General features: G+C 37.4%; 1 protein-coding gene across 1 annotated transcript in view; it reads left to right on the top strand.

Moving 5' to 3' along the window:
- CCDC68 (coiled-coil domain containing 68) overlaps positions 1-18932 on the top strand; it is a 55684-nt gene that overhangs the window by 11101 nt on the left and 25651 nt on the right. The window contains exons 2-8 of the mRNA XM_011949080.1: positions 2241-2328; positions 4909-5037; positions 6618-6704; positions 9597-9737; positions 10728-10853; positions 12580-12708; positions 18583-18665. Of these exons, the coding sequence (XP_011804470.1) occupies positions 4921-5037; positions 6618-6704; positions 9597-9737; positions 10728-10853; positions 12580-12708; positions 18583-18665 (683 nt within the window). The 5' untranslated portion in view covers positions 2241-2328; positions 4909-4920. The remainder of the gene's footprint in view (positions 1-2240; positions 2329-4908; positions 5038-6617; positions 6705-9596; positions 9738-10727; positions 10854-12579; positions 12709-18582; positions 18666-18932) is intronic.

Genomic DNA, 18932 nt, shown 5'->3' with positions numbered 1-18932 from the left:
TCATCCTTAACTGTGGATAATGGTTTCATATTTTATGTACTTGTTTGACAAATATGTACAAATAATTTATTATATATTATATGTGCTGCTATACGTGCTTGACAAATATTAACTCATGAACAACCCCACATTGATTATTGTTGTTAAGAATTAATATTATTTTCATTTTACTGTTAAGGAAACTGAGGCACAGAGCAGTTAAGGGACTTGACAGAGGTCACACAGGTACGGAGTGGCAGAATGGAGCCATGAGACTAGGCAGGCTGCCTCTAAACTGTTTCAGCTGTGGAACCCTCTTTCTTCACAGAAAGCCTCATGGAAAAATTCAGTGTGTGTGACAGAACAAAGCAGAGCTGCTGTGGTTGAAGTTGAGGTGGCAGAGCTCTGTCTATTCAGCAGCCCTCCACCTCCTCCCTGGGAGCCCTGTTTGAAAGGCTCTTGTCTAGGAAATATCTCCTCTTGGCGTGATGCCACCTGTAAGCTGTCTTCAATCCATTCTAGCATAAGACAAATAAAAGTATTTCCTTACTTTAATTAACTGATTGTGATTTATTTTGAAATTTTTATCCCCTTAATCTACTTCTGGCTGAAATAAAATGCTAACATGGATTTTCCCTAGGATAGTAATGCCATATGGCAATTTGGACTTTGCCGGCTTATGTTCCCCTTGGGCTTCTTTCTACAAACCAAGGACTCTGGGTACAAAAGTTTTCTGAACCAAAGACAGATATGGAATTTAATTTCATATGGATACAGTTATAAAGCTTTGCAACCAGATAGATGTGAACTACCTGCCCTGCTTGTCTTCTGTGGCTATTGATAATATAAAATAACAGGGTAACACTATTGCTGGTGACTGTCCATTGAGTGCCTTCTGTTAGCAGGCATTAAAAAAAAACCAAAAACCTCATTTTCATATCTCTAGGTGTTATCACCCCTATCTGACAGCTATTTAAGTGAAGACTAAGATTTTATGTAGCTTGTTTAACATGGCCCAACCAGTAAGTGGAAAAGGTGGGAAGTTTTCAGAAATATCAGTGATCAAGAAACAAAATTCCTTGATTTTAAGAATAAAAGGTACATACGAGAGTATATTTTAGGATAAAAGACGTAAGACCCGATGCAATTTTCAAATTATGAAAGAGCCTGAGAATGCAGATGGATTCATTCTAAAGAGTGATTCATTCCTGTGATAAAATGCCTCTTATCATCTGTTAATGTACACACTGCATAACATACTAAAAAGGAAAATGAAAGTAAATCAGTCAAAGGGGACTGTAGATCAAGGGTACTGTACTGGAGGAAAAAAAACAACTCAGGCCAGATCGATTGCTTTGCTTCTCTCTGTTTTCCAGCTGGTCCTGCTCCACTCCTTGCCAAGCCCTAACCCAGAGGTCAGCAAATGGTTCCTGTAAAGGGCCAGATAGGAAATACTGTAGGCGTTGCCTGCCACATACTTTCTCTGTCACAACTACTGAACTCTGCTGTTTGTGGTGCTAAAGCAACATAAAAGACATGTACACAAACGGCCAAGTTGCATTACAGTAAAACTTCATTTATGGGCACTACATTTGAACTTCATATAATTTTCATGTGTCATGAAATGTTATCCTTTGATTTTTTTCAACCATTTTTATGAATACTAAATTTGAAATTCATATAATTTTCATGTACCATGAAATGTTATTCTTCTTTTGATTTTTTGTTTGACCATTCAAAAATGTAAGAACCATTCTTAGCTCTGGGGCTATACAAACAGGAGGGTTACCTGATTGAGCTCCCAGGCTGGGGTTTGCTGAACCCTACCCTGGCCTGACCATCCTCTCTCTGGCTTCCAAGCGTACTGCATATTGACCCTATGGGTGTTTCTCTTACTTCAAGCATTTAAATCTTGTTTTGCACCAATATCTTAATCCCGGAAGAGACTTCAGAGGACCCAGTAAGAGACGTACTTCCACTCATAGTTTGCAAAAGCACACTTGCAGAGTTGCTGCTGCCAAATCAACTTCCGCCGAAACAAATATTTAATAGAAGCCATAGCTGCTAAGAGGATTTATAATAAAATGGAAAATTCTTGGCATATTCTGTCAATTTCATTGAAGATTAAAGGACTTTGTAGTATCCCCAGAAGTGATCTTGTTTCAAAGTGATGCTCTCAAATATGCAAATTCTTTGTTTTTTTTCAGCCTAGGTTATTGTTAGATTTTAAATATTTTGTTGTTGTTATCGTTTCTCTCCAGGGAAGCCAGTCTTAATACGATGGAAACATCTCTGAACTTCTAAAAGACCAAGGTTGGAGTTTTAGCTCTTAATTTTACTTCATCTTGGGTAAGTTAATGTCACTATAGGAGTGAAGTCTTGGCTTCTTATCAGTAACAGAGGATTAATAATCCTACCTCACAGGGCTTTTTATTATAGTTTACTTGTTAGTTATTTACTATTTATTATAGAAATTTCAAGCAAAACCAAAATACTTGGAGGAATACAATGAACCCTACAGACTTGTCACCCAGTTTCAATAGTTATCTATATTTTGCTAAACTTCCTTAATCTTTATCCCCATCTGCTTTCACCTCACTCTTTGAGTTTTAAAGCAGTTCCAAATGTAACACAATGTCACCTGCAAATATGTCAGTAGGTATCACTAAAAGATACAATCCTTTTAAAGAATGTCATAATTATCACAGCTAGCAAAATTACAACAGTTCTTTAATATCATATATTATCCAGTTAGTCTAAAAAATGTCTTTACATAGCTGATTTTTTTTGAATCAAAATCCAAACAAGATTCATATGTTGCATTTGGTCCTGTATCTCTTAAGATCCTTAATTTATGTTAAGATTGATTAATGGGGTCTCTCAGGTTAAAGTTTCCTCATTAAATATTCACTAATGTTTTTAGCTTTAAGTGATGATGCTTAGGTTTTTTTACTTCATAAAGGGTTGCAAAATATAGGTTTTCTATATTTTATCAATCCTTTTGAATTTATTAGCTGGAATTCATTAAATAAACTTTCCCTCATCAACTACTTGGTTACTATGAAATACAGTTCATATAATAAATGCTTGTTTCTTTTTTTTGCCAGGTTTTAGTATACTTTTGGTTTATGTGCATTGAGCTTTTGCCTTATGTGCTTCTAAAGGTGGACAGTGAGCATTGTGATGTTGTGGGTTTTTCTTCAGTCATCATAAATTCAGGGATTTAACATTTTTGATAAGTTTCAATCCATCACAGACATTCTTCTTCAGAATGGGTTTTGTGTCTTATTCAAGTAGTATTTGATCACTTTTTTTGCTTGCTGATATGACCAGATATCTCAGGCTATGGGAGTGGAGTCTTGGCTTCTTATCAGTAACATAGGATTAATAATCCTACCTCACAGGGCTTTTTATTATAGTTTACTTATTGGTTATTTACCATTTATTATAGTAAATAATAATTATAGGCTCACTTTACATATTTCTTACCCCAGACCTGGATCAGTCAAGAAGTCCTAGTTTCTTTTTAGTAGGATATGATATTCAAAGACTACAGTCTGGCCATGAGGGATGCTAACCACTACTATTTCTAGATTTATCGGTGAATAAAGGTAGAATATATATTATTTTAAGGAAAAGAAATCATTATTTTCTACTTCCTGGGTTCAAGTGATTCTTGTACCTCAGCCTCCCGAGTAGCTGGGATTACAGACGTGTACCGTGCCCAGCCAATTTTTGTATTTTTTGTAGAGATGAGGTTTCACCATGTTGGCCAGGCTAGTCTCAAACTCCTGACCTCAAGTGATCGGTCCACCTTGGCCTCCCGAAATGCTGGGATTACAGATGTGAGCCACCATGCCCAGCTTCACCTAACATTTTTGTTCTATATTTTATTTTTTCTTTTATGCTAAATGGCTTGATTCTTCATGATGTTAACACAATTACCTGTTGGCTTTATTCTACAGTGTGAACCTGTGTACATAAACACACACAAACACAGTTCGCAGTTCAAAATAGCAATACCAATATTTCCACTAACAATATTATGAGTGAATATTTGTTCAAGATTGTTTTGCTATTCTTTTTGTTCTTAGAATATAGCACAGCAGGGATCAATAGTTCCTGGTATGTCATTTTTAATCACTTGAATAATTCTTGTGGTTATAGGACTTGATATACAGATATATTTATTTGTTTAATTTATTTCATTTCACCTTTATTTTGGATGATTACTTTTTCTGTCAATTTTATTTCATAGTTAGATAAAATATATACGTGGTTTAGTATTAAAACCTTAAGACACAGATTTCTTCCTTCCATTCCTATTTCCTACCCTTCTTGTAGAAAATATATTATATATTCTGTTCTGCTCTATGCTTTTTCATGAGATAATAATATATCCTAGTGATGACTCTTTAGCAGTTGATAGTTTATTTAATCTATCCTCTTCTTGTTGGCATGGGGTTTTTCCAGACTCTTACTATTAGTTCTCCTAATAGTAAATCACCTTCACGGACTATGTATGAAGATACACACACACACACAAAACATAATTTTGTTATAATTGTATCATGTTAATTCTACATTTATTATGTGCTTACAATGTGCTACACTATAAACCTCATTCCTTTTTACAGTCTGAGATTTTAGATTTTTACAGCCTAAGATGATACCGAATAAAAAGAGAAATTTCAGATTTACCTTCTTAGATTATTTAAATGTTAAATTTTTAATTAAAGATTCCTTCAGATGATATGGCTTTATATTCAATTAATTCCTGGATTTGTGACTATATACAGATACCAATGATTTATAGCTTTTCTGCTATATTTCACCATAGTGATAAAACAACTTATTTCAGTTTATGAACCACATAATCATACAATCAAAACAGTCTGTTTTGCTTAGCTGATTTATGTTTTCTTAAAGCCGGAATTCACAATGACAACGGTGACAGTGACCACAGAAATTCCCCCAAGGGATAAGATGGAAGATAATTCTGCCTTGTATGAGTCTACATCCGCTCACATTATTGAAGAAACCGAGTATGTGAAAAAGGTATGTGGGTAGCAGAAATCATTAGTATGATATGATTTTTAAAGAGAAATTCCAATATGGGCTGGAGGACTTTGTTTCCCTCTCCATAGAACATACGTAAAGGAACAACTCTAATTTGGCAAAGGACACTTCCTAAATGAAATTTAAACCCATGTTCAGTCATTTCTCTTGAGGATATGAAACTGTTCCTACGCTTGGAGTAAAATAATTTTCCTCACTCAGTAAAATTGAATAATGGGCCAGGAGGGTTCAGAACACCTATCAGCACTTAATTTGTCCCTCACTATTCACCACTGGATTTCCCACTGTTTTATAACGTTTTCCAGTGGTTTCATGAGTGTTGATCATGTTCCCAAGTAGATGTTTACATTTCCTGCTGAGTTAGTGCCCCTTGTTACCTTGTTCCTTTTCACAGTTCAGGGTAACTATTGCCAGTGACTGTGGGTTGGCATGTCACTTCATTAAACGTGTGAAGTCTTATGAGAATCCAAAATGATAATGGCTGACAAGAAATATATATTCTTAACTGTTTCTTACAACAGACATGTATTAAGCACTTAAAATGTGCCAGAGTAGGCCAGGTACAGTGGCTCATGCCTGTAATCCCAGCACTTTGGGAGGCTGAGGCAGGTGGATCACCTGAGGTCAGGAGTTTCAGACCAGCCTGACCAACATGGCAAAACCCTGTCTCTACTAAAAATACAAAAAAATTAGCCAGGTGTGGTGGTGGGCACCTGTAATCCCAACTACTCGGGGGCTGATGCAGGAGAATCACTTGAACCCAGGTGGCAGACGTTACAGTGAGTGGAGATTGCGCCATTGCACTTCAGCCTGGGTGACAGAGCAAGACTCTGTCTCAAAAAAAAAATTATAATAATAAAAAATTTAAAAATGTGCTAGAGTATAAACCTCGCTCCTACTCTCACAGTCTTACAGTCTAAGAGGATACTGAATAAAAAGAGAAATTTCACATTTTAACTTTTTGGATTATTTAATTAAATAATGGACAAATTCTGGCATAGTTTATAACTTGCTCAGATCAATTAATTCCATCATCTTTGAGTGTCTTGCAACTCCATAGGTCATCAAGACATGGGGCTTATATTTCATGCATAAATGCGTATGATCTCTCAGTAATTATTCTGTAGTAATTACTTAATAGTAATTATTTTGTAGTAATTAGTAGACAGTAATTATTTTATAGTGATTACTAAGTAGTAATTGTTTTATAGTAATTACTAAACAGAAAATTAGTACTAAATTACTAAAAAGACAAAACAAAACTAAATAGTATTAAGTACTAATTACTAAATAATAACTGTTTTGGGGATAATATTTACTTAAGTGATGTGTTTCAGATTTGTCTGAGAAAGAGTTGTAAAGACCAAATGCTTACTTTCAGCAATCCGAACAATATTAGCCTAAATGCAAGTTAGGTTGATGGTGGCAGTTATTTAAATCCGATATCAATATATATGTATTACTTTCTAGATAATCAGGTACCCTGTAACTGGTATTGAGAAAAAAACTTTCGGCATTAAATGCCTTTGAAACAAATTAATTTTTTTTTCCTTTTCTAGATTCGAACTACTCTGGAAAAGATCAGAACCCAAATGTTTAAAGATGGAATAAGACATGACAGTACAAATAACAAACTAGATACAAAGGTAATAATTTCCTGCAGAAAGTTAGCATAAAGCCATTTAGACTTTTTAAAGTAACTTTTTGGGCAATTACTAAGTTCATTGAAGCTTCAAAGGATGAGTGTTGAAATATTTCATGCATATCTAAAGATGTTAACGGCCATATGTGTGAAATGTTTAACCACAAATGTTATGAGATCAAATTGGAATGGCTAGGCCTTACTTGAATATGTTAAACAAGGCTTACTTATCGAAAGTAAATGAGAACATGTTGGTCTAGCCAAGATTCATGACAGCAGCATTTCCCAATGACAGGCAGAGCTTTTAGTCTCACGTGGGCCACATGAATAGACATACACAGTTGAAGCTTTTAGGCCTGAGTTGAGTGAAGACTTTGTCAGATAAGTAGTTGATAAGCTTGAATGCACTCCCTTCCCCACCATCAGCTTTATATACCTCAGGTCGAGCAATCTGCACTTAGCTTTGCCTGGATTACACCAAGCTAAACCACATCTTAGCCAAGTGTACTTCATCAGTGTTGTCCACTGTAAGCATGGCCACAGAGTCCACCATAACATGGGGTATGATGCATAAATGTAGTCATTTTCATCACCCTCAGCCTCCCACACTAACATAACTGGCTTCCATTATTATTTAAAGTACTTCTAAACTAGAAAACAAGGTTATGTTTAGGAATGATAGGGAAGATTAAAAAATTCAGTTTGGGCTATGTTGAGCTGCCTGTTAGACCTCCAAGTAGAGGCTTCTAATAGGCAGCTGGACATCTGATTCTGGAGCTGCAGGTAGAAGACTGAGCTAGAAGGTCCAGGATACAGGGTAGAGATTTTGGGCATTTAAGGATTGTATTTATAGTTCTGAAACTGGAGAAGTTTACCAAGAGAGTGAGTGTGGAGAGAAATAAGAGAAGATCTAAGGACTGAGTCTTGAGATGCCCATTCCCAGTGTTGAGATGTTAGGAAGAAGAACCATCTCAGGAAGCTGAGATCAGGCTGGTGGATTAGAAGGAACAGGAGATTTCAAGGTTCTAGGGTGGAGCCTAGATGCTGCATTTCTAACAAGCTCCTGTTGATGCTGAGCTGCTGGGACTGTAGACCACACTTGAGAGTACTCTCTAGATTATCATGGCGAAGTCTCTACAGGGCCAGAGGGCTGGTGATTTGATGTGTGGTTGATCTGCTCACATTTTGTGGTTTGAAGCTACTCCTGTCAAGGCCACTTTAGCAGGAGTCACTGAAGGCAAATGAGGAGAGGGTTTCAGAAGCAGGGCGGGACACCTCTGTCAAATGCTGTCCATGGGCCAAGGAAATTGAGGACCAAATGCCCACCATACATAGGAGGAGCTTCCTAGTAATGTTGACGACATTGTGTTGCTGTGTGTCCGCCTCAGCCACCTCAGTCCACAGAAGGTCAGCAGATCCACCATGCATCAAAACATCAGCCCTCTGGCCCTGTAGAAATTTCACCGTAGTGATCTAGGGCCTTGCTACTCTCAAATGTGGTCTGCAGTCCGAGCAGCGCAGCATCAGCACGAGCATGTTAGAAACGCAGCATCTAGGCTCTACCCCAGACCTCCTGATTCAGAATCTGCATTTTTTAACCAGATCTATCACCCAGTAATTCATAGGCATATTGAAGTTTGAAAAGAACTGATCAATGATCTTTGTAGCCATCTACCTCTGCTGATAATCTACCTTCTACAAGAGTTTTTTCTGTCAAATATTCTTTAACAAATTAGAAAAGAAAAGAATTCCTACTTTGTATATGGAGAGTAGGAATATGCACTAGGGTCTGGACTATAAGAAACCAAATTGTGGCAGAGTTATGGTGAGGGAGGATGTTATCCACATACACTATGTTCTTTTTGTTTTTTATTTCTACAGACGTAGTTATTATATTATGGTGAAAATATTATATATTTTGTTGTTAAACAAACTGGGATTCTAATTCTGGTCTGGCAGTTACTTTAGGTATAACCCTAGGTGTGTTCGTTAAACTTCCATCTTCAAATTCCTCACCTGTGTAAAGGGCCTAGTGCCTTCCACTGTTTTCAGTATTCAGATAAAGGACTGTATGTAAAAAATATGTAAAAGATGAACGGGCACATAACAGATGTTTAACAAATAGAAGTTGTTATTACAATTGTAGGGTATGTATAATTGTGTAATCGTTTCTCTGTTTTGAAATAAATTGAAAGAACAGAAAGAGCACACAGTAACTATTCAAGAGGCTGTGCCAGGAGCTCTTGCGCTCCTTTGCTGCAGAAACTGGGGCCCTGGTCCTCAGTTTCTACATCTGTAAAATGGACAGGTTAAGTTAGATGGTTTACTATTTCTTTTTCACCTCCGTGTGTCCACAATTCCAGATGATATTTATGTTCCAAGTGTATTTTCAGTAAGCTAGAGCTTACATCGGGTTATAATGGCAGTGCCATTCAGTTCTGATATCTCTGATTGGAAGTTTAATATGAGGTAATTACAGTGAAGCATCACCAAACATTGACCATTATGTATTGTAACTGTTAGGTCTGACTGTTAGTCTATAATGCAATGTAACAAAAATGTAATTATGTCGACAACTTAGATTTTTAAAAAATGTCTGGCCTTGTGGACATTATTTATCTCCTAAAAAGCACTTATCAGTATATTTGAAACTATAGAAAATATAAAAGTTAAAATGTCATTCTACCTCTTTCAAAATAAGAATCTGTTCAAATTTGAGCAAATATAGAAGTCAGGTGCTTCCAGAATTTCTCATTGATATTTGAGATTCAAAAGATGTTTATTTATGCTGACCTGAAGCCTCTTTGCTATATGTAATACTAAATGATCATTACTGTTGTCAAAGCTTATGGAGGAAAAGATAGTTAGGTCTATGATTTTCATTTGTCCGTTTCAGCACTGTGGAAACCTTCAGCAGGGCTCTGATTCTGAAATGGATCCTTCTTGTTGCAGTTTGGATTTGCTCATGAAAAAGATAAAAGGAAAAGACCTACAGCTCTTAGAAATGAACAAAGAGAATGAAGTATTGAAAATCAAGGTATGACTGTTAGAAGTTTCAAATTCTGTGTTTTGAGCCTTTGAGCTAATAGGATGGGTTGTTAGCATGGGTGGCTCTATAAAAGCAGAGAGATGTCTACACACATCCATAGGTCCATCTGTGTGTTCCCTTACATAGAGAAGCATTTTTATATTTCACAAATCATATCTCACTGTTTTATTTTTGAGGCTTCTTTTGTTATTGAAAATATCTCACAAAAGTTCAATAGTTATACAATTTCAGTCATGCAAGATGACTAGACATCTACTGCATAATATTATGCCTATAGTTCACAATACGGTACTGTACACACTTAGTAGATCTCGTTAAGTGTTCTTACCACAATCCACAACACATTTTTTAAAGTGTGTTCATATTAAATAAATATTAATTATAGCCTTCATAGTCAAATGCCACAATATTTTTTAAATTTGTCTATGGCTGAATGCTTTTGATTTTCCTCTTTAAGTTTTATTTTATATGCAGTCCTGCAATGAGTATCTTGATAGGGAAATCTTTATAGTCATTCTTGATTGTTTCCTCAGGTTAAATCCCGGAAAGATTCATGACATGTTAGCATTATTGTCCTCAATACTTTAACCTTGTCCCACTTCTATTTCAGGAAGATACACTTTTTAACACTGTTATGGACATTAATGATAAAAGGCTTGCAAATAAGTGTATAAGCTGATAGAGCGGCATGGAGTTATCTGAACAGTGAGGACTATCACTGCAGGGCATTACTGTACACAGAGCTCTGGTTTGGTTTGACTATGGCAAATCTGCCTCTTCAACAGCCCCTCTAAATAGGGAGTTTCTCCTTTTACATTTTCCTCTTACCAAATAACAGTGTCTTCTCTCCTATCCATTGTCTATGAGGCTGTAAAAGGTATAGTTATACCCTTGGTGTTCTTAATTGCCTATCAAACTGTTCTGCCTTTAAAATTTTTGTTGTAAATGTCAGAATATGCATAGTGACCTTTTTTCTAGCTGGAAGCCTCCAGAGAAGCAGGAGCAGCAGCTCTGAGAAACGTAGCCCAGAGATTATTTGAAAACTACCAAACACAATCTGAAGAAGTGAGAAAGAAGCATGAGGACAGTAGACACTTACTCCAGGTACCAAACACGCAGCTTGTCTATTGGAGAGCTAGCCCCCACCCCAAGCTGTTCAAGTTCATCTTTCTGGAATAGTTAGAAATGAAACAAGCAATGGCCAAGTGACTTGGCAAAAGACGTGGGAAAGGAGTGGTGTGCTAGTCTTTTCTGCCAGTTTCCCTCGCCCCTGCTTAGTCCGACACCCCCAGATGTTGCTGAGCTGCTGTGTTGCAGTTGTTGCCCAGACCCCCCATGAGCACAGGTGGGAAGGAGGCAGTGCCACCCTGCCTGGAAACCTGGGCTGGCCCTGCGGACCCTGACTGGTAACTTCTCTTCAGGTTCTGCCGTTGACTCGCTAGATGACCCAGACTGAGCCATTCTTCCTGTTTGGAGTTGGGTGTCCTTGTCTCTAGAATGAAAGAGTTGGGCTAGACACATGGTTTCAAAATTGTTTTGGACTTAGGATACATACTTTGGGTTATAGAAAATAGAAAACAAAATATGTACCTATATGTTTTTTAAAAATATATAAAGTTATATATATTTTTAAAATATATAGTTTATAATATATAATATATAAATTATATATAAAGTATAATAAATAATATATGTTATATATTTTTATATTTTAATATGTAAATATATAAATTTTAAAAATAAAAAATGTACATACACTTACACATGTTCTTTTTTGTTCATTTGTTTTTAAATCTGAAGTATGTACACTAGGGCCAATAAAATCTGTCTGAAAAATATATTCTAGAACTGGAGAAGTCAAAAAAGTGTGTGTATGCCTGTGTGTGTGTGTTTGCCAAAATTAAAAATATAAAACAGCTAAAGGTAAGTTCACTCATAATAGTTTGGGGCACCCAGGTGTCTGTCAGCTCAGGCTGTAGGAAGGTCCCCAGGGGAGTACAGTAGGAAATTCACTGCCTAGGTGATACCCTTTCACGCATCAAGCTGTGGTAGTGATGTGAAGAACATAAGCGGGAAGCTGATGAGGATGCTATGCTATGGGGGGGCTTGTGGGGATAAGAAGCATGCACCCCTGTAATGTGGGCTCGGCACTAGCCTGGAGTGACCTGACTGAAAGGCCCTCTTGGTATTTACAAAGGAAGCCAGACACTTATTTTTCCCTCTGAAATGTCAAGCTTTGTTAAATACACATGCGGAAGAGTAACAAGTTAGTCGACACAGTCCCACTGTAGCCTATTACCTGCTAGATGGAGACTTCTCTCCTATGATCCCTCAGCACAACCTCTGCTCTATGCCTATGAAGTAGCACGGTGACACTCTGAGGAGAGTTATTCTGATTTTATGACACTTTCTGATTAAAAATAAAACGTGTTTTAATTGAACCTGTACTTTTTTTTTTTGTTCTGGATAATAATTGTTGAGAAAAAGTAAAAAATGTTGCTTTTGTTAAACTAGCATCTTTCTCTCTTATACCAGTTCAGGAAGTATGCTTTATGCTCTCTTATACCAATTCAGGAAGTATGCTTTATGGTAACAAATGGAAGCATTCTAGGAAGAATATTTATATTTATTATAATTTTAATTCTTGATTTAATGTTATTGTAGTCTATCAGGGTTATTTTGAAGGAAACACTGAAATCAAAAAAAGTAATTCTAAACAAGTATGAATTCTGAATTTTTTGGCTAATTAGAAAATTGTAGAAAGAGGTAATATGTGTATAGGTTTAATAAAAACAGAGTTTTCACAACACAACTGTTTCTCTGACCATAGGTTAACAAGCTTGAAAAAGAACAGAAATTGAAACAACATGTTGAAAATCTGAATCAAGTTGCTGAAAAACTTGAAGAAAAACACAGTCAAATTACAGAATTGGAGAACCTTGTACAGAGAATGGAAAAGGTACAGCCCTGGAGAATTAGAGGATTTTCTTACTGACAGGGTTAGGATGAGAATGAAATAAAATCATACCAAAATAAATAGGATATTAAATTAAATAAGATATGTTAAGTGAAAGTATTCTTTACAGTATTTGCCCTTAGGAAGTATTTAATATTAATTTTCCCTTAAACATTTCATATGATCTATACTGTAGTGACTGATTTGCCTTTCTGCAAATACTGTAGTCATATCATCATTTGTCACTTTCTAGGAAATATATGACTTAGAAAGGGGAACCAGGTGAGGCTGTGAATACAACTAATGGAAAAGAGCACGAAGTCCATCTACTAGGAGTATTAATATAGCAGCAGGTCCCTGTAATCACAGCATTTTTATGTATTAGAGTCAGTGCAGTATCCATTTTTGACCAACCACGTCTACTTTGTGTTTGTAAAAACCTATGGCTGCACCAGGAGAGATACAGTTTACATTAAGAAAAGTCATTCTATAGAAACTAGAACTTTAAGAAGGCACATTTAGAGAAGAGTAATAATAGAATAAAAATTTGAAAATATTTCATGCCATGTTCATTTAAGTAGCTAGCACTCCAAATATACACAAAAGGTGAACACACAAATTTGTGTATGTATGCCTTAGAATTTAGAATTTGAACAAATCAAGGAATATTATTTTTTAATAGCAAAACAAAGAGAAAACTGGCATCTCTGAAACTGAATTGGGGATAGAGAAAAATATAGGCTTTGGATACTAGTAAATATTGCCCAATACATTTTTTATATTTATTGTATTTGCCTCTGTTCTTTTTAGCTTTAATTTGTTTTATGAGTCTGCCTGGGTTTATGCCATTTCATAAATGTCATTTCAAAAACATCACATTTCAATATTCAGGTTTCTTATCAAAGGAACTTTGATTTGTTTAAAAATATTTCCCAAGAATTTAAAGTTTTATGACATTGTGATTTGGTTGAATTCGTAGTCTTGGTGAAGGACCTATGAGGAAATCACAAAAATTAAATATGCCCATTATCAAGTGGCTCTAAGATAATAGTATTCAGCTGCATGTGTATTATGTGGTAGGTCACTGAGTGTTATACTTTAGCAGAATCACTGGGCTAGAATCTCCTTAAGCAATTAGTTTATCCAGGCATGACAGTTTATAATTATGCTGTTTTGGAAAAACTATAATATTTGGATGTGTACCCGGTAGTGGCAGAATACTTGATCTTATAATAAACAGCTTAACAAAACTAAGGTAGCACAAAGAATGTTTGCATTAAGGAAAGAAAGACAATTCCGGGAAATGAATAGAATTGCTTAACCAAACAGATTGATTAACCAGCTTGAAATTTAAGTTTAGTCTAGAGCTCATGCCATCTCAAGGTTTAGTGCCCCCAAATTAACAGAAGAACAGGCTGGGCACGGTGGCTTATGCCTATAATCCCAACACTTTGGGAGGCCGAGGTGGGTGGATCATGAGGTCAAGAGATCGAGACGATCCTGGCCAACATGGGGAAACCCTGTCTCTACTAAAAATACAAAAATTAGCTGGGCGTGGTGGCAGGCGCCTGTAGTCCCAGCTACTTGGGAGGCTGAGGCAGGAGAATCACTTCAACCCAGGAGGAAGGAGGTTGCAGTGAACCGAGATTGTGCCACTGCACTCCAGCCTGGTGACATAGCGAGACTCCATCTCAGAAAAAAAAAAAGAACAGTAGAAGATAATTTCTATTTCCCAGTGATCCTAGGAAATGTATACTAGATGTTAGTTCATCTCAGATTTCTGGGGTATATTTACTTGACTGTTTACTAAACAAATATTTGAACACCACCATGTGTAACATAGAACTAGGGGCTGAATATATATTTGTGAATGAACCAGTCTCTTTTTGTGGATATGACAATGTAGTATATCTGGATTGTGTGAGGCTCAAGGAACTTCCCAAATCTCCCTTTCTTAATTCCTCTATGAGTCCTTTAGGGAGGCTGAAAGTGCAGTCAAAGGCAGAGGAGCATGCCCTAGAATAAGGTTCAGTGACTCAGATCCTGGCAGGACATTCTTGGGAAGTGATGGCCTAGCTCTTGCCCTGATAATAACTCTTAACAGTGGGCTGTCTCCAGGAGATCTTGAACAAAGGAAGTAGACAGGATGCGCATGACTTAGTAAGGCCATGCAGCAACCTTCCAGAATAGTTCAGTGACTTTCTAAAGTGCAGCCTACTGAAATCTCTGGAGGGTGGAGGTAAGTGGGGATGATGTGGAGGGGCAATGCGCAGTTTTATTTAAAGTAAAAGATGGTTTAGGCCAGGTGCGGTGGCTCATGCCTATAATTCCAGCATTTGGGGAGGCTGAGGTGGGAGGATCGCTTAAGGCCAGGAGTTCGAGACCAGCCTGGCCAACATGGTGAAACCCAGTCGCTCCTAAGAAAATACAAAAATTAGCCAGGCATGGTAGCACATGCTTGCAGTCCTAGCTACTCTGGAGGCTGAAGTATGAGAATCACTTGAACCTGGGAAGTGGAGGTTGCAGTGAGCCGAGATGACGCCACTACACTTCAGCCTGGGTAATAGAGCAGGACTCTGTCTCAAAAACAAAACAAAACCAAAAAAAGCAAATTGGTTTTAAAATATTTTATATTTGTGAAACAAGCAAATAAATAAAACTATAAGGAACAAAGTTGGGTAACATCTTGGTTTAAAGAGAGACTGAGGAGGCAGGCTGTGAGGTAGGGTGTCTCAGGTAGGGAGTGTGGACCAGAATAAGGGGAGGGTGTACTGGGCCTTTTGTATTAATAGAAAAAAGACACAAATTCAAAAAGAAAGTAAAAATTAAAAATGAACATCCTCACAAAGGTTGATAAATATTGCCCTGATTGTGGGTGCCCTCTGGAGAAAAATTTACTTGCTACTCACTTGAACAATCCACTGCTCCAGTAAATAGCCATTAGTGGTATGAGGTCTGGTAATGAACACATTACTTAAAACCTTCACCATCTGTCCCACTTTAATCAGGAATGCAGTGAGAATGAATTCCATAAGCACAGTGATAAGCTAGCAAAAATGCCCAGTAAGAGCATTTTAATATGGCATATGTTCCATTTGCTAGCAGTGCAATTCTGTTACATCATATTTGTTTTCTAGTGTCATTGATTTAGCTCCATTGCAATTTTAGAGCTCAAAGGCACTTTTGAGACCACCTAGTTCCTCATGATCGTTTTATAAATGAGGACAGCATGAACCCGAAACTCTTCCACAATCCTCCACTTTCTACATCACAACCCTTTCCGTTATGTCCCCGTCTTCTCTCATGCTGGACAAAAATGATAGAGTTGGTTCCAAAACATTTAAATGTTAGTATTTGGCCATGATTGAAATTGGTGCCCTCCCCGTTCAGCCTGCTGAGGGAAACCTGGAGCTGCCTGGAGGTATGGCTCTGGGAATAGTGGGTTGCCCACTGTGTGATGCTATGAACTCCCTTTCCCTTTCCTGAAGACATTGCCTGAAAAGTGCTATCTGGTATGGTGAGATTTTCTGTGTTGTCAAAGAGGAGGCAAAAAGAACCCAAGCTAGATGGCAGAGCCTGGCCAAGGGAGAGCATTTACTTGTCTGGTTGTCTGGTTCTCTCGACCCCTGTTTATGAAAATCCATTAATCAAAAGTAAGACTATTAAACATTCGTTAGGCACCATTTTCCCTCACCCTAGAAATTCAAAATACATTATCTGTGGTATGTTTTTTGACAATCCAAGTCTCATCATACGCTTGTAAGATGTATCTGTGGGCCGGGCGCAGTGGCTCGTACCTTTAATCCCAGCACTTTGGGAGGCCAAGGCGGGTGGATCACCTGAGGTCGGGAGTTCGAGACTAGACTGACCAACATGGAGAAACCCCGTCTCTACTGAAAATACAAAATTAGCCAGACATGGTGGTGCATGTCTGTAATCCCAGCTACTCGGGAGGCTGGGGCAGGAGAATGCTTGAACCTGGGAGGCAGAGGTTGCAGTGAGCCAGGATCGCACCACTGCACTCCAGCCTGGGCAACAAGAGCAAAACTCTGAAAAAAAAAAAAAAGAAAGAGAGAAAGAGAGAGGGAGGGAGGGAGGGAGAGAGAGAGAGAAAGAGAGAGAGAGAGAGAGAAAGAGAAAGAAAGAAAGAAAAGAAAGAAAGAAAGAAAGAAAGAAAGAAAGAAAGAAAGAAAGAGAAAAAGATAGATCTGTGATCCCTCAGAAATAATTTGAACACAGCTAGGGCAACTCCAGGGCTATTTTTATGTGGCAAGAATACTATAAGAAAAATTTGAAAAAGTGTACAGAACACATAAGATATGAAGTAACCAGGGCCTTCAAATTATTATATATTGAGATCCAAATATGTGCCAGGAAGCCTGTATCTCTTTTACATATATTATCTCTATCATCCCAACATTTCAATATAGGTAATATTATCCCCATTTTAGGAATGCTCAGAAGATACAAATATGAGTCAAATGAATATAGAATGAATACATGTCAAATGTTGTAACTCATTAATTAATGAGGGAAACAGTAAGATGAGAAAGCTGGTTTAAATAAAATATTTTCAGAAACTAGTCATTTATAGGCATTTTGGAGAAAAATTGAAAATAGTATAGGATTCCTAGATTAAATTAAAAAAAAGTTAATATTCTTTAAGGCAATTAAACCATAATCTTTGGGATTATGTCTTCTACCAGACAGAAATCTACAAATTTACATGCAACTTCACAGACCCAGGGCTCTAATCAAATAATAAATAATAAAAGCGAACAGAGGAAAAATCTCTGAGAGAATTAAATAAATCTTGGGTCAGATAATTAAACAATGACCCAATATGACATTAAAACTGCATGCTGTATATTGTTTTTATTTCCAAGTTTGGGTTAATTTTTCTTAACATTGGTAAGGCCCAAGAGTTGAAAACCTTGGCCAAAATTTAGAAACCAGGTTAAGTCCCTATGCACAATCTTTGTGATGTTTCTGCTAGACAGCACTGCCTTGCTTTGTACTACTCACTCAGATGCTGCATCAGGAAGTAATTTTAAACAGCATTATAGATAGTTTCAGCACACGTCTTCCAGTCAATTCCATCCAAGTTGCCAATACCAATTCCTGCCTCTTTTCAATCTCCCTTGATTCTTTCCAACTTGGCAACCTAAACCATCAGGCCAAAGCACCAAATTCCTTTTTTCAGCTGAGTGCCATCAAATATAAAATGAACACAATCATCTCAGCTTCGTTTTTCATGGTCTTGTCTGTTTTCCTTTTGAATGGAAAGGCTTTGGCTTAATAATCAAATTAAGGCATCTTTTTAAAAGATATTCTTTCCCAACATCATAAAATTGCAATCTGAGTTTCTCCTGTATCCTAATTGGAAAGCATTTGTATCCTTTGTGGCCTTGATCCTTCATCAAAAATACGTTTATTGTTTTACTACCTTCTGACAGATGACACTAGAGGTATCTAGTGCCCTTGGATACCAACAACTCAGTCTAATGCAAGGGAAGCAGATGTAAGGGTGGGAGAGCCAGGGTCTAGCAAGGGATGAGCTGGCTGTTTATGTGTGGTAGGATGGGGAGAGGTGAGTGGGAGAGGTTGAACTTAACAGGCTATGGGCAATGCCTTGGAAGATGAGCAAAAGAAGTCCTCCAGGCAGGTGAGAGAGTGAAGACAATTATTTTTGGCCTATAGTTGAACTATGTGTAAAGCACACAGGAGAATACTCAGCTAGGTTTCCTTGAAGATAAGATTAACAGCACATGGGAAATTAACTCTTTAGCTCAAGCCATAGTTCTAGTATGACAAGAGGAAGGCCTTACCAAACATACACATGTAGTTCAGCAACATTTGTATCTTATTTTCTCCTAGGAAAAGAGAACACTACTAGAAAGAAAACTGTCTTTGGAAAACAAGCTACTGCCACTCAAATCCAGTGCTACATGTGGAAAAAGGTTTGGGAAGCTACCTGTTAAGTAAAAGCAGTTCCTGATTTCTTGCCTGTCCACTGGTATGCTAGCCAGGGAACAGAAGATCTTCTGTCCCCCAAAGAAATAGGATGACTGACAGTGCAGGAGGAAGGTTGAATTCCTGGGATTAACAGTCATGTAGTTATGTACCTCCCCTCCCTCAAACTCAGAGGAATCACAGAACAGTTGGGAGCAGGGGGCAGAGTCCACTGGGGGCGCAGGGAACCCCACGGGAAGGTTAGTCTTTCTGAA

Source organism: Colobus angolensis, unplaced genomic scaffold (genome assembly GCF_000951035.1).
Source record: "Colobus angolensis palliatus isolate OR3802 unplaced genomic scaffold, Cang.pa_1.0 Scaffold108, whole genome shotgun sequence".
In the NCBI taxonomy this organism is placed as follows: domain Eukaryota; kingdom Metazoa; phylum Chordata; class Mammalia; order Primates; family Cercopithecidae; genus Colobus; species Colobus angolensis.
Note: the sequence above shows the minus strand (reverse complement) of the source record. Positions and strands in the feature narration are given on the sequence as shown.